The sequence below is a fragment of the Chroicocephalus ridibundus genome, chromosome 7 (assembly GCF_963924245.1).
Source record: "Chroicocephalus ridibundus chromosome 7, bChrRid1.1, whole genome shotgun sequence".
NCBI lineage: Eukaryota > Metazoa > Chordata > Aves > Charadriiformes > Laridae > Chroicocephalus > Chroicocephalus ridibundus.
The window spans coordinates 12,010,724-12,037,409 of record NC_086290.1 but is presented as its reverse complement, the minus strand read 5'-3'; the positions used below and the strand labels follow the sequence as shown (position 1 = coordinate 12,037,409).

The 26,686-nt window shown below is 44.0% G+C and overlaps 1 protein-coding gene across 8 annotated transcripts in view; it reads left to right on the top strand.

Annotated features, from left to right (window-relative positions):
* Positions 1 to 4,524: 4,524 nt before the first annotated feature.
* KALRN (kalirin RhoGEF kinase) overlaps positions 4,525 to 26,686 on the top strand; it is a 527,586-nt gene continuing 505,424 nt past the window's right edge. For all 8 annotated transcript variants that reach the window (XM_063341757.1, XM_063341758.1, XM_063341761.1 and 5 more), the window contains exons 1-2: positions 4,525 to 4,742; positions 5,120 to 5,224. In XM_063341757.1, coding sequence (XP_063197827.1) covers positions 4,547 to 4,742; positions 5,120 to 5,224 — 301 coding nt within the window. In that variant the 5' untranslated portion in view covers positions 4,525 to 4,546. The remainder of the gene's footprint in view (positions 4,743 to 5,119; positions 5,225 to 26,686) is intronic.

The window sequence follows — 26,686 nt, the reverse complement described above, 5'->3', positions numbered from 1 at the left end:
TGCATTGCCACAGTGGTAAAACTACTCTATATTTTTTAAATTGTTTTGCTAATTGTTATCACTTTCTTCTGGATGGGGTGGTGTTTCTGGAGAAGAGTGATTATTGCTCAACTTTCTGTCCAAGTATGGGGAAATTGGAACTAATGTTGAGTCTGGAAGCAGGAGATGAACACTGAGTAGACATTCCCACTTCAGCTTTGATCCACATGGGGAGGGTAACAATAGCAGGGAAGATGCTGGGACAAGGGCTTTGGCATGGGATTAGAGCTTGCTCTATGCCTGCCCATACAGCTGTTCCACATCTGAGCAAAGGGTAGAGCTACGTGTGTAAATATATATGAGGGTGCTGCAAAGCCAACCTTGATGTGCTTGTGCTGTCTACTGAGCGCAGAAATAATGTTTGGCATATGTGGGCATTTGAGTCTAAACATATGAAACACGCCTTCTGCCTCCTCCATCCTGCCCTAGAGGCTTCCCTGCACACTGTGTTTCTGGGGACTTGCAGATTTTCCCTTGCAGCATTCCTGGTAGTCTAGAATATGGATGGAAACTTCCACCCCCTGTGCCTGGTCCAATTTAAGAGCATAGTAATTTCAACTCTAATACCTAGACATAGGTCTGAACAGGTCTCTGGGTGTGAGAAGTTCTTCTCACATACCCCGGAATGTAGCTGCAAATAACTTATTAACAGGCAGCCTTAGGTACTTTTAAGACTTATGTTTTCCTGCTCTGCTGTTCAGGTTTTCTCTTTGATCCTACCTATTAACACCCTGTATTTAGACGTTTCTGTGACACTGAAAGCAAGGGACTTTCTGCACAAATAACGGCCTCTGCAGCACCTTGCAGATTGCAGCTCGTCTGCTGAGCTTGGCAGGATGGTTTTTCTCCCTGTCCCTTTTTGAATGAGAACCATTGGCATGTGTACTGTGTTTTGCAGCACTTGACTCCTGATCCTTTGTGCAGGACACCCGCATTACATGTGCTTTCTTGGAGTGCTGTACTGTTTCCAGCAGTGCAACTGTCCTAGAGCCTCCAAATACATTTCTCCTGTCTCGGATCTGCTGTCTTGGAAAGATGAGTTTTACTGATTTCTTGTTCAAATTTTTCTCCCTCCTCCTATCCTATAGTTTGCAAGCTCATGAGATTTAGATAAAAAAGGTTTCATCCCGGATGCCACCTATTGCCATCTCATTGGAAAACTTGACCGTAGCAGAGGCCTTAAATCAAAAACCTGTGTGACAGTTTCTGATCTTTGAGCACCTTTAGGGGCTGTCACAAATAAAAACATTCATACCTAGTTAAACTAAGTTGTTTGGTGTGGATTGAGGTATTTGTCATGTTAGAGCTATGCAAAAGATCAAAGCAGTATCTGTCAGTGAAATTAGTGTATTTTGGCTTATGTAATTCTAAAGGGGTTTCTTTTGTGTTTTGTTTTTCAAGGAAACTGTAGGTGCCTTCAGCATTATATCTAAAAAGTGAATTATACACTGCAGAAAGTATTTCATTCTATATTTAACAGCTCTTCTTTGAACAACAAAAACGATAAACTTGTTGCCGACATTTGAACTGAAGTCATGGTGGTTCCTAGTTGTTAATGATATTTTACAGTGACAGCCCTGTTCTGCTTGCAATGTTAATAAAAATAGTAGCTCACTTAATGTCTGAGGTTGCACTAAAATGTACTGAGATCTGAATATGGTACTCCCCATCCTGCATTGCCATGGTGTGTACACATAGGAGGTGAGCGCAAAATGTGACAGCAGGACTGTTGCTTTAATGATAATGCCATGAAAACAGTGAATATATTGTGCACAGCTTCCCTGGCCAGTGGACCTGCAAGCACAGAAGAACAAACTTGCTGTGCATTGCGCAGCAGAGATGGGCAATAAAAATGCACAGCTAAGTCTTGATATACTTTACTGAAACTGAATAAAAAGAACTCCAAACATTATTTAAAAAGTAGAAATCCCCATTTGTTCCACAGTATGAGAGATCTGGGACCATTCTTGTTCTAATGAAGTTGTTCTGTGAAGAAAATTTGTTTGTTTTCAGAACATATCAGTATTTTATATGGTTAAATATAAGTGTCTAAACTGGTTTAATCATTAACCAGGAATCCGTGTAGGTATCAGGATGGCAGGTCAGTTAAATGAACTGCTCTGCCTCCCTCAGCATTTTCTAACTGCAGGTTATACAGACAAAGATGTATTCTGTAGCCTATGTGATTTCTACAACTGATGCTGTAGGCCACGCCTGAAGGTCTCATAATGAAAGAGGAATATAAATTTCTCTGTCATTGACAACATTAATTCCCTTTGGATGATGCTAAACCTTCCCTGCTTATGGGTAACTTCTGCCTAGCTTCTAAGGATGCTCCTGAAGGAGGAATGCTTTGACTAGAAAAAACATCAGTTTGTACCAAATCCAAGCTGATTCATAGTGCTTCACAAAGAAGCAACATTCTTCCCAGCTACCAAAGTTTTAGCCCACACTCAAAATCAATCTGCGTGTACAAGTCTGGGGAAGAATGAGGGTTAAGCAGGGAATCTGGGTTGTGGGTAGTGAATATTTGGAGATGAGATCTTGAGATGGGATTTGAGATGATGCAGCTTGCTTAAGCCTGGAAGATTGAGGGCTTTTCTGCATCATGGTGTGATGTGGAAGAAGGGGTGAGTGGTCACTGAAGAAAGTCTGGTGCTTTGAAAGACTGATTGTAATCAGGTGCTTGTACTGTGGTAATGCGCTATTGCTGGCATTCCTGATACAGAGGTGGTCCTGGCATCCTGCTTGTCCTAGGGAGGTGAGCTCAGAGGTAGCACTGAGGTCTGCAATAAACTTCGGCATCTTGGACATAGCTTTTGTGTTGACATTTTCTGTGGATAGTTGTGAAATGACCTTTTTTATCTATAAGCATAAAAAGGTAAATGGCTTCAGTTAAAACCAGCTGGTGTTAGGCTTGGGAAATGGGCAGTAGATCAGAGATCAGAAGGGAATAAGGCAACCGGAGGGAAACTAAATGCTTGAGAGATCTCTATAGGATGTTTGCTCTTATTTCTTCAGTCCCCAGGCACGGCATATGATTTGCTTCTCAATTCTGTTTCAATTCCAGTAGTAAACAGTAAGGGCAGAGAAGATGTGACTGGGATCTCTGTGCTCGGCCTGCCTGGTCAATGCCATTTTGACAGTTAAGTTTCTGCTGGGAAAGTTTCAGCCCTTTTATTAAGTGGAATATATCTAGTCCGTGAGCATACATCCAAATCCAGCCTTCCTCTACGCTCTATTGAGAAGAGATCAGATGGAGGAAACCCATGTTCCTCTGTTGTCTAAAATATTCTGGGCTGAAATGGGAAAGGTTCTGCCAGCCTCAGCTGCTAATCTACCTGACAGATTGAGATCTGATCCAAACAGTGTCACTTAAAACCAGTTGTATCTGAGATTTCTGTTACTTGGAGTATTTTCTTTCTTGAAATGCACTAAACTGATACTTAGCTCTTTTGAAGTGCTCCAGTGAGTTCCTCTGGGGTGACCAGGTTATCAGAGATGTTTTGTCCTTATCTTCTCCAGATGACTTTCCCCTGTGCACCTATAGAGTCCCTTAAACGTCAGAGTTTTTCAGTGCCAAAGGAATGGTGATTTGGCATTACCCCTACAGGATAATGACACCGAGGGCATGGGGACATGTTGGTCTTGAGAGTGGGAGGTGCTATTTTGCAGCAAGGACGGGTTATCCAAGGGTAATACAGCCAGAGGGGGGGTTACTCCAACAGTTGCTTTTACTTTCTCATGGTAGAGGTAACAAAGATGAACAACTGTGAGGTGTGAGAGTAACACTCCTGTTTTACAATGGTGTTTTGAATACGCGGAACAGCAACATTTCTTCTTAAGCAGGCTGCTGGTTTTAGAGCTGTTACGCGATTATAGAGGAATGAGGAGCTGGTGAGACTTCAAATAGGTGAACAGGAAAAGAAAGGAAAGTGCCCAAATGGCAAACATCTGTCTTTCTGTCTATCTCTGCCTGTCTGTGCTTGAAATCTTGGTAGCTGGGCTCAGGGAATAATATTTAATACAGCTGCTAACAAAGTACAAACAAGTATTCCTCACAGCACTCCTTTTGAGACAACAATTATTGTCACAAATCACAAATATTGGAGCTACAGGAGAGAAATAAAAATCATTTAGCTAGCTGAATCAATGTCTGAGCTGGGACCAGGATCTTGGCTTTTCAAACTCCCTTTTGGCTCTCTAGTCACCTAGGATGGTAAAGAATAAAATACAAAGGCATACCTGCAACAACATGCAGTTTCACTGATCGCTTCCAAAGCAATAATGCCCTACAGCCCATGAACAAAAAAACACCAAACCAAACCAAAACCCAAAAAAACCACCACACCACGAAACCCCCAAACAAAGAAAAATGTTTTTCCCTGTAACTACAGCGGCGTTCACTTTCTCCCCCCGAGTACCTGCCCAGCTGACAGCCGGGCGCTGCGCCGTGCCCCCGCGGTTATTCATCAGAGGGGAGACATGGCAGCGGTGCAGCCCGCTGATGCTCAGCAACGCGGCTGTGGAGCGCACAGGCGTAGGAAATAAAAAATTCCCCCCGCCAGGGCGCCCCTGCTCGCACCTGTGCCCGGCCCGCCCCGCCCGAGCTGTGCTGCTGCGCGGAGCGGCCGCGCCCGCGGAGGGGCTGCCCCGGCAGCGGGGGGCGCCGCGGCCGCCCCGGCCTGCCTCAGGAAGTGCCGGTAGGAAAGCGGCGGGGGCGGCCGCCGGGGGACGGGCCGGGCTGTCAGCGCGGCGAGGGGCAGCGGCGGCGGGGGGGAGCGGAGCGGAGCAGGTCGGAACAATAGCGGGTGGAGGGGAGGGGGCCGGCGGCGGCGGCGGGGCTCGGCACCGGCACTCCGCCCCGGGGCCGCGCCGCCCAGCGAAGCCCAGCGCAGCCCGGGGGCAGCGCAGCCCAGCCCCGGGGCAGCCGCCCCGCAGGCTCCGCGGAAGGGATGATCCGGGCGGCGCTCGGCTGGGCTCGCTGCTAAACGCGCCTCCATCCCTCCCTCCTCTCCTCCCTCTCTCTTTCTCTCTCTCTCTCGGCTCTCCTCCTCCCTAACTCACTGGATATTACCAGCCGCCGGGCTCGCCGCCGCGTCTCCCCCAGCCATGAATCCCGCCGAAGGGGCGGCGGAGGAAGGCGCTGTCCCCGACTCCGAGGTGGATGCTTTCTTCCGAACAGGTAGGGGAGCCGCGGGGAAGGGGCCGGAGCAGCGCCGGGCCCTGCCTCCGCCGCGGGATGCGGGGCTGGCGGCGGCGGCGCGGGCACCGCCGGCGGCGGAGCCGCGGGGAGGGGAAAGGAGGGGAATGGAGGGGGTCCCCGCCTGCCTTCTTGCTTTGTCCGTCGCAGTCCCTCGGCTCGTCTGCGCTCCGGTCCTCCCTCCCGCCCCCGGAGGATGCTACCGCGGGGCTACGCTCCCGCCGCTGACTGCCTTGGGAGAGGACCGGCCGGGCCACCGCCCCGGGCAGGCACAAAAGCCCCGCGGGGATGCTCGGGAAGAGCCGCCGTGTTGTCGATCCCGCGGGCGGTTGCGCCGGCCGCGTCCCGCCGGGTCCCCGCCCCGGGCAGTGGCGGCTGGACGGCTTTTGGAAGCGGAGCCGCCTGCCTGCCCTCCCCGCCCCAATCCGCTCTGCCCGGGCGAAGCGCCCGACGCTATCCCTGCCGCTCTCGGGTGGGCAGGGAGGGCTGGGGCGCCCCGGGCAGCGCTCGCCCGCAGCCCCGCTGGTGGCTGGGGGTGCTGACCTCGCGGGGACGGGCTCGCAAAGTGTCTCAGGGCTGGGCGAGAGCTCTGTGTTTCGCTCTCCGGTTTCGGAGGATGCTGAAGTGGAGCGGAGGGGTAGCTGGGCTACAGCAGAGTGTGGTGTGGTGCCTTCGCTGATGATGCAGCGGTTAAGTAAATTCTCTAGGCAATGGGTATGTGCTGGGGTCCCCACTGCACCACCAGTTCATGAGGTAGTGTCTGTGTGGGAGCCCTCAGCTCTGAAACATGGCTTTGCACAGGATCAGTGTCTCAACTGAAACAACTTGTGGTCTGCCCTCCTTCCCCCTTTCCATAGACAAAATTCTTAAGAAAGTGTTATAGGCTTCTTGGTAGATTTTTAATTAAAAATTGTAAAGGATTAAATGCTTGTTTCATAAGGGGATTGACCCTTTTAGGCTGGAACTGACACTTACTGCCACAGCTGTTTGTCAAGACTGCTTTTCAGCTGTTTTCTTCCTTCTACCTGCTCATTAGCTGTATGCAGTGCTTTGAGCTCCTGTTACAAAAAAACAATTATGTAATCACGAAAACTTTAAAGTAGTAAAATCCTGAAGGCCTGCAGCAGCTCTCTGCTATGGTAGACTGCACCCCATTTATGTGAAAGCCCTTTGATCTAGGGGATAAGTATAATAAGGTCTGGCTGTGTGTATCTTGTGATCCACAAGCCATTAAGCCATAGGATATTTGCCTGTTGATAGCCTACCTGGTTACAAGCTAATTTCTGAGGTCTCAACAATGACAGATTTGTTTAAAAAGAAAAATAACCCACCAATTTTCCTTTTAAAAGGAACCTGTTAATTAAGGTTCCCCCCATTTTTCCTCTCTCCCTTCAGATTCAAAGCTGAACAATTTCGCAGTGACACTGCATTCTCAACCTAAGTATGTTAGCAGAATTGAATTTGGAGAGAATCTGTCTAGCTGGTGTGAAAAAAGTATTCCTAAATGAGGAAAAAGTGCAGGGAGCCACATGACTAGACGGTTCTCCCAGACTGCCTCCTTCACCTGAAGATTCACCTGTAGAGCCATGAATACACTTGTAACCTGCGTTATACATTTATTGTGGAGATTTTGGGAAGTCTCCTAATGTTTCTGTTCTTGAGGAAACAAAATCACAGGAACCTGGGCCTGAAAGGGATTCCTAGGCCACATCCTTGGACCGAAGCATATATGCATACGCCATTCCTGATGGTTGTCTCTTCTACCTTAAGCTTCGTGAAAAGATATGGAAAAATTCTTGTTTCTGTGCTGTTATGTAGTATCTTGTGTCCAAAAGGATTACATGAAAAAAACCCCAACTTGTTAGTAATTCATTTTTATTGTCAGCTATTACAATGGCCAGGCAACATCACTGAGAAATGGGGAAAATGCACATGAGAGTAGGTTCGACTTGCATGAAATTGTACTGTTGGTTTCCTGCATTGTTTGTGCGCTATTCACTTCTGGGGTTTGTGCGCTGCTGTTGTGCCCGTCTGAAGTTGATTTTAATGGATGGCAGAGAGAACAGCTGATATGGACCTTGGGAGGACAGCTGTAGACAGGACACAACTGACACTCACACTCTTCTCTTTGGCTATCAATGGCAATCTTGCCTGAGTGAGAACTCTGAGATGGAGTCTGATTTGTAACAGCTGCAGAGAGCTGCATTGTCTTAGCATCCTTTTCGTCTTCATTTTAGCTTTTTTCTTTTATTCCTTCTCTCTTGACTTGTATTCTGGATTTGTAAAGCATAAAAGCATAACCATTGTGGCTTACATGCCCTTGTATGTTCACATCAAATAAAAAATGAATCAGTGTGGTTTAAAGATCAGTTGCTTCAATAGCACAAGCATACACTAAACTGCCCAAACTCTTCCCAAATTCACAGCTACTGCATGGAAAAGCATGAACTCATTATTCTCAGTGAAAAAAAAAATGGAGTCCAAACAACTAATATCTCACTCATAGGCTTTTAGCAACCAGCTGGGCTTTGCACTGAGCCGGGAGGATCGATAGGCTGCTCCCTGGTACCAGCAGAGGAGGCTGATGCTGGGAATGGTGCTGCACACTGAACACTCGGAGGTGGCAGTCCCTTGTCAGCGATGACAACTGAGATAGTAGCTTTCTGAGCTGTACCTGGAAAGTAAAACTGAAGGAATTAACATGAGGTAATAAAGGAGGGTCTGTTCTGGTGCTTACACTGATGAGAACTAGAAATGACTTTTAAGAAAAGGGTGGATTTAACACCTGTGTGATTGATGCTGGCAGTCAGTTAAACCTCCACGGAGGCAGGCAGGGTAGGGACTATTCTAATTTTCACCATCAGATATATGCCAAGAGTAATTCAGTCTCTTTTTTTTTTTTTTTTTAGGCAATCACTCCCATGTAACTGGGATAAAAATTAACAGGCAGAGGGACTTTAAGGGCATAAATGACTATTGCAGTCTCCAGCTCTGATTTCTGGGATAACAGCGGCTGCTGAATTGAGGCAGTAATTTCTGCACAATGTCTATCGCTTCTATTTGAGCTTATGTTTGAGTAAGAAACCAAATCTATGCCTAGGTATGCCTTACTAAGTTTCTTATGTCTATTTGTGTGACATAATAAAATATGAGCAAGTTCTGTGGAACTCTCAATGGTCTATATTAAGTGTGTACCAAGACGTTTTTATATTGTGTGGAACTGCATCCAAATACTTGTTGTTTCAACATAACATAAGCACTTTGTAAAACATATGAATGACAGATATCCCTTGGATATAGACACAGAGGGAAAGCTTTGCCTTTGTGCCTAAGCTGCAGGAATCTCTGCAGTGTGTTTTGGAAACAGAAGTGAAACATATAAGGAAAACCTGTACCAAAATTTTAAATATTTATAGAGGTCAGTGACAGAACAGTTTAGCAAATTACCAATTACTGGCAAGGATACTCATCAATATTTCTTATCCACTAGCAGATACAGTTTTATTTTCTAATTTATTTTTCTGGCACTTAAGTATAACATTGATTATGTCTGGTACAAAGATGCCGACTTTGTCATCGATACTTCCTGTGAGTGAGTTGAAAATTGATATTGTTCCATCTCCTTTGACTGCAATGAATTATTCTGTTTGCTTTCTGCTTTCCACCAGCCGGTTATACTTCCAATGTTGTTCATTTGTGCATGAGTGACTGGCAGCTCTGCTACTAAATAACTTTAAAATGATTGGCAGTGGCCAGGCTGCTTGATCAATAGATGTGCTTGAAATGATGTCTGCAGAGAAGTGCTCCTCGAGGTTGATGGAATCAAGTGTGTCCTCGTAGAACAGATAAATTAATTCAACTGAGTTGTCACTGGGGTGAGGGGTTTGTGTGCTGCCTGGCTTCCTCACCTTGAGACTTTATAATTTATAAGGTCCGGTCTGGTAATGTGTGCTGGTAAAGGAGGCTCTGTCGTAGAAAAGACTGTCAGGTTCTGCCTACCACTTGGAAAGCTCCTGTATTCTTTAAGGTGATGCTGTTAATTAAAATCTGTACCACTCTCTGGAGGCTTTGACCTCTGACCCTGTCAGGAATATGAGTTTTGCTCCTTTCTTTCCTCGTTGTCTACTGTAGCTGTTTTTTCATATGACTGACATGGGGGAGGAGGACAGTTATCTTGCTACATGTGGGTACCCAGATCCTCCCAGTGCATGGGGAAGTCCATGTCGCTATGCCCTGCTGTTGTCCCATCTTCTCCTCCAGGTTCTCAGACGGAGCTCTGCTAGTCCGGGAATTGGCATGTAGACATGACAAAGGATGTGTAGGTGAATCAAGAGGTCTTGGTGGGAATGACTGTCCTCTTCCCCCTCTCGCCCTGCAGATGCTGCTCAGAAATGGGGCTGATTTGTGGGGTCTTGTGACAAAAGGGAAGGATCTCTTTCTGTCTGATCCTGGAAGGGAGTAATTTAAATTGGGAATTTATGTTCAGAAAAGCATTTCTTTCACATACTTCTTCTTTCCTCCTCCCTCAGAAGTACATACAGGGCAACAGGGGTGACATCTGATAGTCATTTACAATGTGTTTCTTCTGGATGAGATTGCATTGTGTTATAGGCCAGTAGGAAGATATTTATTCTATTTGATATTAATTCAATTAACGCTGAAGAGAATTACTTCCAGAGGAAGAGGCCTTTCAAGCCCAGCTTCTGTTCAGAGCTGGTACGTACTGAATTTGATTTCCAGGACAGGGTGCAATAGAGAACATAAGCTTATAGCACAGACAATAGTAAATTGTGCAGGCAATGCAATAAGGCTTGGTATGGCACCTGCAGAAGTTATGGTTGGGGGAAACCTGTTGCCTATGCTGTGTTTTGGGATTGAAAGTCTGAAAGAAGAAAAGTGCATCCCAAAGTCATCAAAGAGGAGCCCTGGGCAGCCTTCCTAGTGCTTGTGTAGACTATTTTCCATGTGGCCTTAGCTGGCGATGCGTGTCTTGGGATGGTGAGCTGCATGGATACAAGTGAGCATCAAACTTAGCCAGGCAAGTATAACTAGTGCTGTTTCCCACCGCCTGCCTCCCATAGTGTATTTTATCAAGTCTCATAATAATAACCTGCCGGGGAAACATTGAGGGTTTAAAAATGGGAGCAACTTTGATGGGTTTGGTGGTTGGTTTTTTTTTGGGTTTAATTTCCAAGCACACCCTCACCTTAAGAGCCCGCTGGGGGAGCCCTCCGGCTGGACAGGTGCTCTGGGCCCTTTGAAGGTTGGGGATGAAGTATTCTGTTGTTTCAGCTGCTGTGACCTTACGGTCCCTAGGAAGGTTGATTATGGATGTATAGCAGTTTATTGCTCCATGGCGACATGTAGTGTACAGTACCCAGTGGTGTTTTAAGTGCTTCATAGTTATATCAAAGAAAATACTTATGGAGTATTAGGCCTTATAAACCCATAGCGCTGTGCATTTTATGGCTGGAACTTAAAGTCAGTCATGAAACAACTAAGAGGTATTTGTGCTTTTGTTTGATTTGGACTGGCATCCTGCTTTTAATATTTCTTTGGATAAACAACTCCCGTTCTACAGGCTTGAATGGCACACGCACCCCATGTTTAACTGAAGGGACTCTGCCACTTGGGGAATTTTGCCTAGCAAATCTGGCAAGAATAACAGTGAATATTACAATATACGTGTTGCAAAAGAAAGCTGGATATGAAAAGAGAAGTCAGATATGATTGTCTGAATGGAGAACCCTAAAGCATGGAGGGCTGTAAAAGAAAGAAGTCGTAATATTTTGAATTATTTTTTTCCATTCAGTTCTGGGGCAGATTGTGTTACTGTTGCACACATCCAGAGGACTTCAGAGGAATTGTTCGTGAGTTTTCGTGGATGTAACTGAAAACAGAACTTGGCCCAGGCACAGCAATGGCAATTGTAAATCTAGGTTCGTCAGTCACCTGTGTGATATGTGGACTGCAGTGTGTTGAAATGGGATTTAGAGCATTTTGTGCTAAGAATGGAGTAATATACAGCAAAATATTTCTGTTTTCATCTTGTATTTCAGATTTGGTTCAGAATGAGACTAATATTTGAATCCAGGGCAAAGACTTCATTGTAAGTCATTGTGAAAGTTGTTACATATGTGATTACTGTGGAATAACATTAGTTTCACTTGCTTTTCATTTATTTCATTTTGAACTATTCAGTGAAGATTCAAAGTGGTATATTAAAATTATGTATGTTGAATGCTGGAGTGTGAAATGCCACGTTAAAACATTTATTGAAGTTTCAATAATTCCTGTTTCCTAATCAAGGTCTTAGGAGATAATTCTGTTTCTACTTTTAAATATAAATATTCATTTTGTTTGCTCGTTTTCATTAACTAGTGCCCAGAATAAATTGTGGTTTATTGAGGTTCTTTTTCCCATATTAACATGTGTGGCTTTGTTACTAAACTCTAGGAGTGTGTTCTGTTTCTTCCAAATTACACAGTATAATGATTGAGAACATATAGGTACATAGGCCTAATTCGTTGCACTCCCACTTCAAGGCAACAAATTGCCTTTAAAACTAAAAACGAAATTTCTTTTTTTTGTAACCTTAATTATATGAACCAGCATTTCAGTTTCACTGATGGAACAAAACTACCATAATTAGGCAGACTGTAGTTTTTAGTGTAAGGTCACATCATGCTTTGCTGAGAATAATAAGAGGAAATGATCTTCAATTTAACATCTCGGTGACTGGCAGCCCAGCTGCTCTGGTCATTTCTTTTAGTGAAGTGGCCTTGGGAAAAAGGGTGAGTGTGTGTTGTTTGTGAGAGAAATTAAATTAACCTCATCACATAATTGGTACCCATGTAGACTTAGTGGACTTTTCAGGTTTTTTTAACTACTTTTTTTTGTGTGTGTGTGTGGAATAAGCTGTGCTGAAGTGGCAGAAGACATGCCTTACCTTTAAAATAAAAAAATCACTAGAGGGAAAGATTTGACTTCAAGATGTTTCTTTCTTCTGGGGATTGTGAGCCTTTCTTTGTGAAGTGAGTGTTTGGTAAAACAGCAAAGGCAGTAGGTCAGATGCGCTCCAGTGCAGCTGGGATATGAATAGTGGTAGTTGGACCAGGTTGGTTACCTGAAATTGGAAAATATATACATATAGAGCAAAAAGAGCTTTGTAAAGGTTCCCCGGTAATATCGGCACTGCTGGCATGGTTCCTGACTCCTGGAGTGTACCCTGGCACTCCCGCTGTTTTAATGGCAACTGGCAGCCTACATTGGGAGCAGCATCATCAGCTGGAAACAATAGTGTCTGATTCTTGTTTGTCAGCTGGGACAATAGCCCTGCTGATGGGCTTCGGTGGAGGAGAGCGGGCTCCCTTTGTATGGCAGTGCAGGCATGGCAGATGGCTAATTGGACATGATAAACCACGGGGGCAATGGGGGAGAAAAAGGAGATCTGCCGGGATTATCGGCTTGTATCCCTCACATTAGGGAAAATAATATGTATTTTAAAGATGTTATCAACTTTAGCTCTTTGCCATGAATATATTATTCAAGAATGAAGAAGGGGGACGTCCTAACTAAAGTCTTTCCTTAGCTGATGTGAAGTCCATTTTATTAACTGGGAGCAAATCATATTACTGTATGGGAGGGCAGGGAAACACATGGCCCCCAGAGACGCTGGCATGGCACTTAAGAAAATTAGCAGTGCATATTTTTCACCAGTCTTGTAAGTGAATGTCAAACTGTTGTGCCAAACAGTATCCAAGCTGAAAACAAAGAGCATTGCAGTAATGCTTTTCAGGAGTGAAAAGTTACGCTCTACCATTCGTGATATGAATAGATGTCCATCAGTATTGGAGCACCAAAAAGCTATGATTAACGAAGACAAAATTTATTTATTTAGCTGTATTTTATTAGACTTAATAGAGTATACACTATGAAGCCAAAACCTGAGGCCCTTGTGGAAACAAACTTTTGTTTGCTTAAAACAGCTTAGTGAAAAATGGAATGAAAGCCTCAAGGTTAGGACAAAAAAATGTTCAGAGGGATGAAACACCTCTCCTATGAGGACAGGCTGAGATAGTTGGGGTTGTTCAGCCTGGAGAAGAGAAGGCTCTGAGGAGACCTTATTGCAGCCTTTCAATACCTAAAGGGGGCTTATAAAAAAGGTGGGGAGAGACTTTTTAGTTGGGCCTGTAGCGATAGAACAAGGGGTAGTGGCTTTAAACTAAAAGACAGTAGATTCAGACTAGAGATAAGGAAGAAATTTTTTTACTGTAAGGGTAGTGAAACACTGGCACAGGTTGCCCAGAGAGGTGGTAGATGCCCCATCCCTGGAAACATTGAAGACCAGGTTGGACAGGCCTCTGAGCAACCTGATTTAGTTGAAAAGATCCCTGCTCGTTGCAGGGGAGTCTGACTAGATAACCTTTAGAGGTCTCTTCTGAACCTAACAATTCTGAGGTGCATGTCAATCCCATGTAGTTTTTGGTATGGGATGTGTAGGCTTAGCTGGTGGCTTCAGTGGCTGTGAGCCCAAGGCTGTGCCCGCAGCCCAGTAGCAGCAGACAGAAGTCCATCCCATTAGATCCATTTTAATTCCTTTTTTGCCCTGTCCCCCCAGTTAAACATAAAGAGAAAGCATACCACAATTTTGGGAGTAATTCCACAATTTTTTTTCATCTTCCCTCCGTCGACAGAGGAGGTATAAGAAGTAAGGCTGAAAGGGGGGTCATGTGCATCGGTTGCTGCTGCAGTGATCTGCAGTCATCGCTGGCTTTAATTCCCTGTTTTGTAAAATGGTATCAAGTGCCTAGAATACTTTGCTATTTTAGTGTCTCTTATAATAATAATGTTATGGCATATAACAGATACGTTTAAATTGTAGTAAAAATAAATCTGCAAGAGGTTAAAAATAATAGCTAGCAAGAAATATGCAGTACTCTGTGGAAGCAGATTTACTTTCTGTGGAAATGTCTGGACTGTGTTTCTCTTCCACTGTTTACTACTGTCTTTTCCCACGGGACAAGTTTAGTGGAAACTCCAGATGAAAAGTTTCAGCGGGTTGCCTTTGCTTTCAGCAGACGCTTCAAATGCTGTACCTGTCAGTCTGTGTAGCTTTTGAAGCTGTAGGTGCAGGAGACCATTTGAAGGATTGTGAGCGAATGCAATAAAACTTCCAATAGGGCTATCCTCTTATAGGACCCACGATATTGTCATTATGTTACGATGCTCTCTACCAGAGTTTATTATTGGTATTATTGTCTCAGCCACTGATTAGTTCCTTCTGAAGCAGGTGCTGCGTGAACACTAAACAAAAAGATGATCTCTGCCACCAAGTTCTTATGATAAAAGCTGTCAAGTGGATTGTGAATTCATTTAACTGAATACTTGTCTTTTTTGCTTTTAAAGATGTGTGAAGGACCAGCCAGAGGAGTTATTCAGTGTGGAGCAGAGAATAAGGTACAAGCAGAAAAACAGGAAAGAAATGAGAAAACAGTAGGGAAACCTAAAAAGCCATGGAAGAATGCAACAAAGTTATCTAGCAGAGCGCTTCAGAGCTGGAGGGCGTTTGGCTGAGAACAGGATCACAGCCTGCATCCTTCGTGAAAGGGAAACAGATGATGTCAGTGTAGGGAAGGTCAGAAGCCAAAGGAAATCACAGAAATGAGACAATAAGAGGTTTGTTTGGGGTTGTAGCTTTTAAGATGGAAAGCCAAAGGTATATTTTCTCACACATTAGAGAAAAAAATTGGTAGACTTTGGCTGGGTACATCGTGAAAGTAGGGAACAGGCAAAGCCTATACATGTACCATGCTCAGAATGGGGAAGGCACCCATAGGATGCAAAGCACAGGAAAAATAGCAAGGTTTTCTCTTCTAGGACATGCCCCTCACCATCGAAGACCATTGTTATCACGCTGCAGTCTGTAATGGTGACTGCACCAAACGTCTGTCTTGCTTTGAAGCTGCGGAGAGAAGGCATTTCCCTATGAAACCAAGACACAGACCCAAAATCCTTGGGTGTTCTGCTTCGTTTAATGCCTCTTATTCACAGAAATATGTCATGAAGAGCCAGCCTCCTTGGATCTGACTGCCACTGTGTTCGCAGCCATTTAGCTTTCCTGCTCTGCTTTTCTGTGCTGAGGCAGAGAGTTCAGGAGTGATGCTAATAGAGTCAGTCCGAAGCATTCAGATAAATTTAGTCCGAAGGAGCAAGTCAAGCCTACCAGGTAAATAGTAATGATCTTGCGGGCTTTGAGGACTTAGATCTACGGTGTGCGAATCTCCTGTTAACAGCTTGCTCCTATTCAACTCAGTCCTGCTCGAAAGTTAGCTGGGGTGTTAAATAGGTCAGCTATCTATTACAGATTCCTGTTAGTCTGTCATCTGTCTGCTGCTTCAGGTTATTTATCAAATTCCTAATGAGATGGTCTTGAACTATTTGAGGCAGGAGAAGGTTGTTAACAGTAGTTCAGTTTAAAACACCTCTGGTGCTAAAACTGAACAGAGGGAAAACCCTGTTGGTTAGATGAGTTCAGATCTGATTCAGTTAAAACTGATCTGTGTAGTAACGGGAGTTTGTAAAAATGACACTTGTCAGCATGTAAGCCCTTATCATGGAAAAGTGTTCCCCCCCCAAAAAAAGAAAGCACTGCCTGTCTTCATCATTGAGTTGTGCAGTAAGGTGTAACTGGCAGCTTGGATCTGGCTGTTGGGATTGGGATTGATTTCAGTGCTTGATCCAGCTTCAGCTCTGTTGTGATGTTTGTGCCTGGGTGCCTTACGATGCTCGTATGCAATAGTTCAAAACCAATGGCTGGTAGGTTCTTACTTGGGTAGTCAAAGGAGAGGTTTCTACAGCATCCACCTCAGAAGTCGAGCAGTGCTCGAGATGTGCAGGATGAACAGTAATTGCTTTGCTTGGCTCAGCCATGCTCAGCTCCCCTTGCTGTGCAGTAGTAACGGAGATAATAGTAATTAGAAATAATACACAGAATTAATATAGCATTTCAGAACACTTAAATAGTCAGTCTTTGAGTAGAATAGGGAAGTCTCATCAAACCCATCTATAAAAACGGGATAATCGGGGACAAAGCTGTAGTAAGTGGTTTTCTTGAGGCTGTATGAATTCTATGCACGTGTTCTTGAAAAACCCACATCCTAGTGTGGCACAAACCCTCACAAAGTGCTGCATGGCTTTATCTTCTGTTGGCAGGGCATGGGCCAGGAAAAGCACGCCAATCCCTTTGTAACAGTAGGATTGTCAAAAGTCACAGCTGAAGTGACAGGTGAAATCAGAGAGATGTGCAAACCCTTGGCTCTTCTTAAAGGACTTGATATGGGTGCCTATATATGGATGCAGGTGACCTACTTCAGACAGGTTGTACATCTTGGCCTTCGTCCCGGAAATGGGATTAACACACCTTGCTTATGTCCACACCAACCAGTCAAACAGTCTTAAGGTTTTTATTACACTGACCCTATTTTTGAACATACATAGGTCAGAGCCACATCTGGTGTAAAAAAAATGGCCTGATGCCAGTGGCAGCAGAGGAGCTACAGTAATTTACACAGGCAGAAATTTTGGGCTGTATTCAGCTGACAGACTTGTGTGGGGATGGGGCCAAAGAGGACTAGTAGCAGAATAAGGATATTTCTAATTTAATGTGTTAAGATATCCAGATGATTTTATTCATCACCATGGTACCTGAATGCTGACAAAATGAGGCACTTGGGCTCTGGGTCCATTCTGCTCACTATTTGGTAGGGTCCCCCGTGCCTTTTTTGTAATGAGTGTATTGCTGTGAAAGTTACATCTATTAAATGCTAAATGTAAGAGGGTTTTAATGACATGCTATTAAAAAGTTCCACCTACCTAAAATCACTTTGCTTTCTAGCCCAGGTTTGCTAATATATTCCATATTTCACAGAGATTGCTTCATGAAGAGAATGCTGTCAGGAGCCATTTACAGCTCTGATCCTGCTTTTGTCATCTTTTACAAGTGTCAGATTCCCTCTTGCTGCAGAGCCAACCACTCTGCCACAAAGCTTATCCTTGGATGTCTCCCGTGGGTGCGTTAGTTACTCGGAGCATCGGAAGGTACTTCGTGACTGGTTCCATACAGCAGAGTTTAATGGAACTATAACTATAGTATATGATTTCCTTTTCTTGGTCTCATTTTTCCTCATACTTTTTCCTCTTGGAATATATCTAGCAAACGTAAAACCTGTGTGTCGCTATTCCAAATGGGGCCATTCACTTAATGTGGCATTGTCCAGGGTAGAATAAATACCCATGGCCTTCTGAAGAACGCTGAATTGATTGCACATACCACCTGTATTTACCAGTAATGTTCCCCATGTAACAAGTGAGAGAACTGCAAAGAGTTGTAATTAAGTGCTACTCCAAAGAGTAATTTTCATACTGACAAGAAACAGAAAGTCATGTTGCATCTTCCTATGGGAATATGTAGACAAAAGAAAGATTCCTCTTTGGAAGTTATCTTTGCATATTTTTTCTTTAGAGACAGAAGCTGTGGGAGATATAGCACAGGCAGTGGTCACCAGTCTGTGGACCGCAGAGATTGGTGAGGGAGCTTTCTCCCCCTCTAAATGCTGCTGCCCCTCCATCACTCCCCAGTCCAGAGCACAGCCCTGCTGGCTGCAGCTCCCCAGTAAAGGCTTCCTTTGGGTCATGTATACCTGGAAGACTTAAGAAGGAGCAAATCTGCTCCCTGGCTCCATTTTCTAGATGTCCCTAGTCCAAATGGGCCTCTGTTCCATTGAACTGAACGAGAGGGTGCTATGGGAGGAGCCTGTCACTCCTTTTGCTCTTGTCCTGCTCCTGCAGTGCGCAGTGACCTCTGTTTCCACACAGAGTAGCTGAATGTCAAATGGACAAGATAAACTTTATACAGATTAAACTGAAAAATCTTGCAACTAATAGGATAGCCCGGAAGGCAGACTTAGGGTGCCTAACTAGCAGACATGCAAAGTGCACAGGTGAACAAAGCGGGACTAAGCTCCATTGTTTCTTTTATTTTTCATCTAACGTAGCTAGCTGCAGCTAATGACTTCTTAAGGGATCTCCTCTCCTGGCTCCCTTTTTGCTCTTCCAATCTTTGTATGTATTTCCCCTTTCTGTTCCAGGAACTGAATTAAAACCTCCCTAGTCATTACTTTTCCTTTTGGTGTGCAGACACTCTGCAAACAGTGGCTCGGGCAGAAGCCTGAAGCAGTTAGGTTTCAAAGGAAGCCAACTGTAGCAATCTATTTTTGAAAGGTTATTTTGATGAATTGGATTTTATGACCTGATTTGAACTGGTCTTGGGTACCCACGTGTTGTGCTGCCACAGCCTGAACCCACAGGAGTGTCACTGTTTGCTGTTTTGCCATTGCAAATCCTATGGAATCATAGAATGGTTTCTGTATCATATAGCAACAAATTATTCTCTCCATCCTCAATCCTGCTTGTCCTGTGTGTTGATAGTGGAGAGTTGCAGATCTTTTGCTGGGGAAAGTAAAACTATACTTGTCATATTGCAGTCCTGTTTCCCTTCAAGCGGTGGGAGTCTGGGGTTGGACTGTCATCTTCTATGAAATACTGTTACATTTTTTTATTTTAACTATATTGCAAGAAATGATTTAAAAATCCTCCATGACCAAAGATCTTGTGCAGGAGTTCACGTAAGTTTCAGCCTTAACCTTACTAAGAGTTACAGATATGGGTACTATGTAAGACCTTAAAACAGCAGAGTTACAAACACCCACACCTCTCAGCTACAGTAAATGAAACTTGAACAGCCTTGATCCAGAAAGCCACGGGCTGTTGCAGCATCAGTCTCTGATGCCTCATCTGAACACATCCTTCCACAGGTCCTCTTAACATCAGTGGTGCAGGAGCTTTACAGTGGGACTTTGACGGGCACTGGTCTGGGTTTGTGTGTCTTTATAGGAGGCTTTCAGCATGTAGGAGTGAATATAAATCTTGTATTCAGTCTCTTGCAACTGTCTCAATATTTCTGTTGTGCAATTCTACACAATATTTCTATTGTGCTGAAGGAACTTAAGTTTATTATCAATCCAGAAATAAATGGTAAAGCTGTAATGGATTGCTTTCAATTAGGTATTGATGCTCAAGAAAGCTGTCTGTTTCAGTGTCACACTTTTACACACAGTTAAGTAAAAGAACGTGTTCGTTTGGAAGTTTAGGACTTGTGGAGGTGTCTATCATACTGTAGTCCTGCTGGGACTCTGTTGTTAAATGGGATTTTTAGATAGAAAGCCTCTGTGGTTGAGTAGGTGCTGATGGCTCTGTTGTTGGCACCCATCTATTTGAACCTCTAAGAGGCACTTAGATATTAAAACTGCACTTTTTTTGAACTTAAGACTTGAGGTTATAGTTTTGAAGCTGTTGGTGCAACTAAGGAACCCCCCTGAGCAATTTCTGTAAAGGAAGGCTGCATTCCTAATATCCTGGCCAGATTCCTCTTCGGATAGCTATATTCTTCTCTTGCCTTTCTACAGTTCTACTCTGAGGTTATGCTTTGCAATGCTGGTGTGCGTGAATAGTTGCTGAATTTGACTGTATCGATTGCTGCATTTTAGTGTTGAGAGGTAATTTGTGTCTGTGACTCTTTCATAGGGCTTCAGGGTGAAGATCCAGTTATTCTTAGCGCCTCCACTGTCTTTGCATAATCTCTCTTGTTTTAGGTAAGGTAAAACAAACACAGCCTCTGGCAGCTCTGTGTCAGGAACAGCACATGCAGACACCATGTCCAGGTACCCCATCCTTCCCGGCTGCTACTGAAGCCGTCCGGGAAGACACGGGCTTCCCCTGCGTCACGCCCCAGCCTGTGCGCCTGAAGGAAACCTCCTCGTGTCTTCAGCTTTTCCTGCCCAGCTGCACACGCGTTCAGCACGTCACAGCTCATTGTTTAAGATGGCAAAGTGTGTTGCAGTCCTGCAGCACGAGAGGGGCTGTAAAATGTGAAATGATGTTAGTGTTTTTAAGGAAGTTTATAAGCTGTTAAATACCACCTGTTGGTCAGGCAGAGTTTTCCTATTTCCACTGCTTGATAAGAGGCTTGTGAGTGACCACCTGCTGTATGCAAAGAAGGGGAAAGGCAGGCTCTAGTTGTCTCCAGCATTCCAAATCAATGGGTGCTTTTCCTGGGTCTGGCTGGAGCTGAGTTCCCAATGTCGCAGCCCTCTTCTGCTTTTTGGTGTGTAGTGTTCATATAGGATTAAATTAGGGTGCAGCAGCTGAACTGCAAGCTTTTCTGATTGGAGCTCTTGACCTTCTGTATCCATAACTTTCCTGAGGCTCTCTTAGGTAAAGCCTGGCATGCTTTATCTGACTGCTCAGTTGATATTTCTAACGGCTTACTCTGCTGGTGTTGGTGTGCCGAGGTTCAACCAGAAACTTTCATCCAAAAGTTGTAGGTGTCCCCAGGTTACATTTACAAGTGGAAATGTTGCAATAGAAATGCCTCAGCAGCAAGGAGTGATACAGGAATGAGTGTTGCATCCCTGTAAGATGAAACAGTTGTGCGTTTTTGGGTGGGAACCACCCAAATTACAGGAATCTTATGTCCTTGAACAGCATCTTTTGCTGGGCTCTTAATTTTATGCATCTCATCTTTTCTGGTCTATGTCAGGCCAGAAATTTCCCCTGTTATTCTTGTTCATCTTAAATATCAGTTATCTCCTTGCTGTGAAAACTGATCCATCGCAGAACAAAGATTTTTTTTTTTTTTTTGCATTGGAGTAATCCTAGAGAAAAGATTGGTGCTGTGAAAAGCAAAACCCTTGGTTGTCTTGTTCTGTGTTCCTCTTGTCATCATTAAAGCTCTTTGTGTTAGACCGTGAGCAGCCCACATCATCACTGCCTTTCCCTGCTGCTGGTGCCTGTAGTGAGGCCATAATCCTGTGTTTGCCATCATGGTGTCTTCCCATATAGTGTGATTTTACAAATCTAATATTGTGCTTTCTCTGCAGGAACAACAGCAACAACAAGATAGGCTGCAAATAGCAATGATAGCAAAAGTAAGCAAGCATCCCATCCCCTAACAGTGCTGGACAAACAGACAGCTAATTTTTATCTTGTAGTACCAAGGTGGTAGATAAATTTAGTGGAAAATGTAAAATGCTGGAGATGCAGGTTCTAATTCTGCTGTGGCCCGCTGGATGACACTAAGCAATTAGCATTGCTCTGTGCCTCAGTTTCCCTCTGAGAATTGGGTGATTGGCAATGGATGAAAAGCCCTATAAAATAATAACACTTAAAGCAGTTATTAACACAGAACACTGTCATCATCTCCACTTTATAAATGTGAGGAACTGAGGCAGAAAATGATTTGCCAAAAGCTATTGATGTAGTTGGGGCAAGAGTCCTCATTAGACCTCGGGAGCTGGCGGCTGCCTGGCCAGCCTGCATGCTTCGTGCTGCCCGTCACCCTCCTGTCCCTGCCTTTGAGTACCGCAGCGCCGGTTAAATGCAGAGGACTTTGGTCTGTGGAACAGATTTAGGCTCATTCGTTTCACTGTTCCTGCTGAGTGAATTGGAAAAGTAATAAACAAAATGGTTTTTATCTAGGAAAAAGGTTTTAGAGCCCTCCATTTTTAACAAGCATATGTTAATAGTACAAAGTATATGGGACAACATTGTCCTAATTAGTTTTCTGTCAAAATTAACAGCCTTTCAGTTCAATAGGAACAGATTTAGGCCAACACAGTGTCTTTGAAAAATTCACAGGACTTTTTGCCTCGTGATTTTGAATATGAGCTGAAGCTTCAACATCATGGAACCTCCTCTGAGCAGAGCTTTACTCTTAATTTAAAATGGTCTCCCTCTTTAAAAGCTAGCTTCTTAGTGTAATTTGAATCCATCTTATTTTAGGGTATATATTTAGTATCCAACTGATTTTTTTCTCTCGAAAGTTCTTGGATAGCAAGTCCATTAAGAAATATCAGTGTTGCCAAACCAGTTTAAGACGTTTGGAACTTCAATTACCTGCTGAACTCTTAAAAAGTAATTTGGTAATGAAAGCAGTGAATGCATTCTGCAGTGTTTAAGGATTGCTTACAGAGATAAAATGGTTTTGGCTGGATGTCAGATAAATACTTTTATGCTGAAGCATATGTGCAACCAGTTTTTCTCCTTTTTTTGAATGAATCTGAAAGATCTAATCCTTCAGAATATCCCCAAACAAATTCTGGATTACTAGATCCTGTGTTCTTAAGTGAAGACAGTCATTTAGTATTTTGCACCTAAGGAACAACTTTGATCCAGGATCTTGATGTGTTTTGCAAAGCCAAATATGTTCAATCTAACCAAACTTCTGTGAAACAAGAAAATATCATTTCCCATTTTACAGCTATGTTAGCCAGCAGGAGAACATGATCTGGCTTTCACTTGAGGCTGGTAGCAGAGATTGCTGGAAGATGATATGAGATGGAATGCCTAGGTAAGAAATTTGGGGAACAGATTCTTGGAGTCTCGCTATTTTTGACACTGACTCGAATGTGATCCTGGACATGGCTCTGATGCCTCTTGCAGGTGAACAAAAGGAGGGCGCAAAACTGTCTCCCTCCCACTCTGAGTTGCACATTATATTTGCACGGAGCTCTCGGCAAGCTCTGCTCTTCCATGCCTGGGAAGCCAAGCAAGGGCTCTTGTGGGCAAGACAGCGGCCAGTGTAGGGGGAGAGAAAAAGCTGAACTGCTTTGCTACTGTAGAGGTAACAGATGGCGTTTTGCTTATGGGAGAGAAGCTTCTCAGCTTTTCCAGTGTGCTTCCATTTTAAAATTCATCTTTCTGGAGTTGGGTTGGCTGAAACAAATACACACTTAGCTCCGGTTCAAGAGGTGATTGAAGCCATGCCCTCTACTGAGATGCCTATTTCTGTGTGTGGCTATGGTAGTATTAACAAGCAATCCCAGTTACCCTAAAATGAAGAATTTAGTTGAAAAATGAAGACCATTAGTACCAGCATTTTTTTTTTAATTGTGATAATGGAATCTGAAGCTGAGTGGTGTTTCCCGTGAATCATACTCTAACTTTTTACACTCTATAGTTCATCTGTGACACTGAATGCAACCTCGTATGCCTTTCTTTTTTTTCCTGAAAAGTATCTACAGCTGTGTCCAGATGTGCTGCTTGGCTTGCAGCTGAGTTGGGTTCAAAGGCTTTGAACCCGAGCCAGGCTCAAAGTGGCTGGGCACTGTCCCCACTGCTGCGGGGTCGGTATCTGCAGGCGGAGCTGCATGTGCAGCCCTTCTCTAACCCAAATCAGTCAAAATGATCTGGGTTAAAGAAAACCCTCCATGCTTTTAAATAGTAAGCCAACCTGGATCATTTTGACACAACCGGGTTAGGGAGTGACTGCGTACAGATAGAGCGACAGATTGGAGGGGGCTGTAACCCAGCTCTGCTGCAGCTGAGCTATGAGTTGGACCACAGGCTGAGTAACACTAATTGTGGGTGAGTTCAGTAAGCTGCCCTGACTTTCGTCCTATACAATACTCTTGTTTTACAGCAAATAATGAAATAGACTGAGGGCTAGAAACACACCTGATGGTTCCCAAGTTTGGCCTCTGACTATCAGTTTGCAGTCTGATGCCAGAAATATACTTGTATGTTCCAGACCAAGGGTCTGGTAGTGGCTGTTTTTTCCCTTACAGGCAATTCAGAGCAACTTCAAGGTTCTTCTAAACTGCTCTTGCTTTCATGGGCTGTAAGGAAGCTGCTACCCAGGCAATATTTCCTGAATAATGGCAGTGATTTTCAGATGTTTATGCACATGACTAACATGTATGTAGTCCTGACTCTGTGGGTTTTCACAACCTTCTAAACATGCTGATAAGAGATAAATATAGCAAGGCATTCTGCAAAAACTGAATGGAAACATTAAAGATATTAGTTCACAGAGGATAGTATAAAAATCCCTGTAATGCTATCTTGGGCAAGTTTGTAAGTGTGTGTGTGTTTGACACTGGACTTGACAGTGATCTCATTGATTTCTGCTGTGCTGAGACTCAATTACTCTGGTTTAACATCAGTGTGCATGAGAGCAGAGTTAGGCCTTCTGAAAGGATGGATGCTGCTTCTTTCCCCTCGGGGAACCTGTTGGCAGTGGTTATGCAGGTCATGTCCACACACTGTGACCTGTCCACGCAAAAAGCCACCACTCTGTGTCACGTGCTAGCAGACGTTTCCAAGATACCCTCAGCTATAAAAGACCATCTTCTCACCCTGTCTCCCCTCCCCAGGAAATACAGTCTCCTTGTACCCATAGCGCACACACTGGATGCTGTTATCTGGCTCGTCACTAGGGCAAATTGTTCTTGCCTACATGGGATCTCCTTTGGTTTCTGGTGGAGGAACAATAGGCTTGTTCAGGAGAATTGAGTATCTATATAAATAAATGGAGGAAGCCCTGCTGCAGTGCGGTTTATGGTGCATGGTGGGGAGAGGAAATGACCGGGCCATTGGATGGGGTGCCCCCCAAACGCTGGGGCCCAATCTCTTTGCCTTCAATAGTCCCATTTGGTGCACGTTGCTGGGGTGTTGGTGATAGTGTGCGACAGCTTTGTGTCTTCTAGCCCTGAAGCTGATGACAACCAAAGAGAAATGACTTTCCCTTGTTGGTGTTTATTTCCAAATGCATTCACAGTGCGACTTGGTGCTTCCTCTGGCTGTCTGAGGCAAAGGCTTGAACTCTCCTCCTTTCAGCTCTCTTGACATTTACTTGTAACGAACAGACCTAGATGTTGCAGTATGTTTTTCTGGGTCACTGAATGCGTTATATGCTTGTCCTTCACAGAAGAAATACAATATCTTTCATCTCAGCCCATCGGCTAGTTTTTGTTGATTTTAATTTTGTTGTAGTTGTTTAAACCCAGTCATTTTGTCAATAGGCATTATTCATATGGGGAGAAATAAATTGATTCATACTTGAAACATGCTCCCTTGTGCACGAACTCTTACAGGGTTGTAGCACAAAACAACAACCACGAGTGCAACACAAAGGGCTGACTGTGCAGCCTTTTGGACTCAGGTACACCTGTGGGGATGGGATGCAAAATCCCACGCTAATGCTCACACACCAGTGGGACTGAGCAGTCCCAGAGCGGAGTCTGGCCTCAGCTAGTTGCATTTGGCAAATCTACAATTTTTCCTGTGTTACAAGCATGCCCTTCCAGTCCAGGTCCTCTTGCTTGCTGTGTTATATGCGGAGACAAGTCCATATGCAGCCTACAGGCTGTCTTCAGCATTCTGGAAATCTCTGTGTATGATGATTTGTCTGAATTTCTGGAAACGAGCTTGATTGACACAAAAACACAGGAAAAGCTGCATCCCAGATGCTTTTGCTGTGATTTGGTTGTATTTTCTGGGAATACTTGACATTTGTACCACTGTCTGGTCTCCAAATCATATACCTGCCTGGAGGCCTGGACTCTGTGAGCTAGAATTGGCTACCTCCAACCTTAAACACTACTTTTCTGCAACAACTGTATTTTATTTGTAGAATTTCAGTCCAATTTCATGGTATTCAGGCTGTTTCACTTACCATTTCTCATGCCTTTTTTACGCTCTCTCTGCATCCCAGCAGCGCAATGGTCTCCACAGCATCTCATCCTGAAAATTCTGGTGGTAACAATAAAAACGTCCAAGTTTATTGATAGTTTCAGGAGAAACCTCTTCAGCTGAAAAAAGAAAAAGGGGTGATTTGACATGTTGGACAAAAACACTAATAACTGAAAATTTTTGTTTGAAAACTTCCTAGAAAGTTAGAATAGAAATTGTCAGTTCATGAGAGGTTTGCATTTTCCAACAAAAACAGTTAAGGTTTTTTTGAGAACAAGGGGCACTTTCTTCTGATTATTCTGCTGAGTCAAAGTCATTTCATAGCGAAGGGAAAATTTTGCTGGAGACTCTTTGTTCATCCCTGCTCCTCCAACTAGCTGGTTAAGCATCTCCTAAAAAACTGTTCTGCTTGCGTGACCAGTAAATTACTATGCTTTAATATTTACATTCAAAATGAGGCTGATAATATAGTAAAAACCAAACAAGCAAGCAAGCTTGTGACCTGCACGTGTCAGAGTTAATGGAGCTGTTGGCTCTGTTCGTGCCATAGTGATTGATGGGCGTTCTGATGGAGTTGCATCTTCCTTCTCTCTCTATCTTGTCTGCATGTCAATGCCTCCACTCCTTGAATAATGATGCACTTTAATACAGATTTGTCTTATTTTTTGTCTCTGAGCACTGGCAGGGCTGAAGTTATGTCTGTGTTTCTCTGAAGCACCTGACATGCTTCTGGTCAGTTGGAATAATTCAGCAGGAAGAATTTTGCCTGGGGATGAGTACGCCTCTGCCTTATGGGAGCACCAACCAGTGAAACCAGTTGCCATGTTGTATTTCAGTGAATCTGCAGATTTAGTA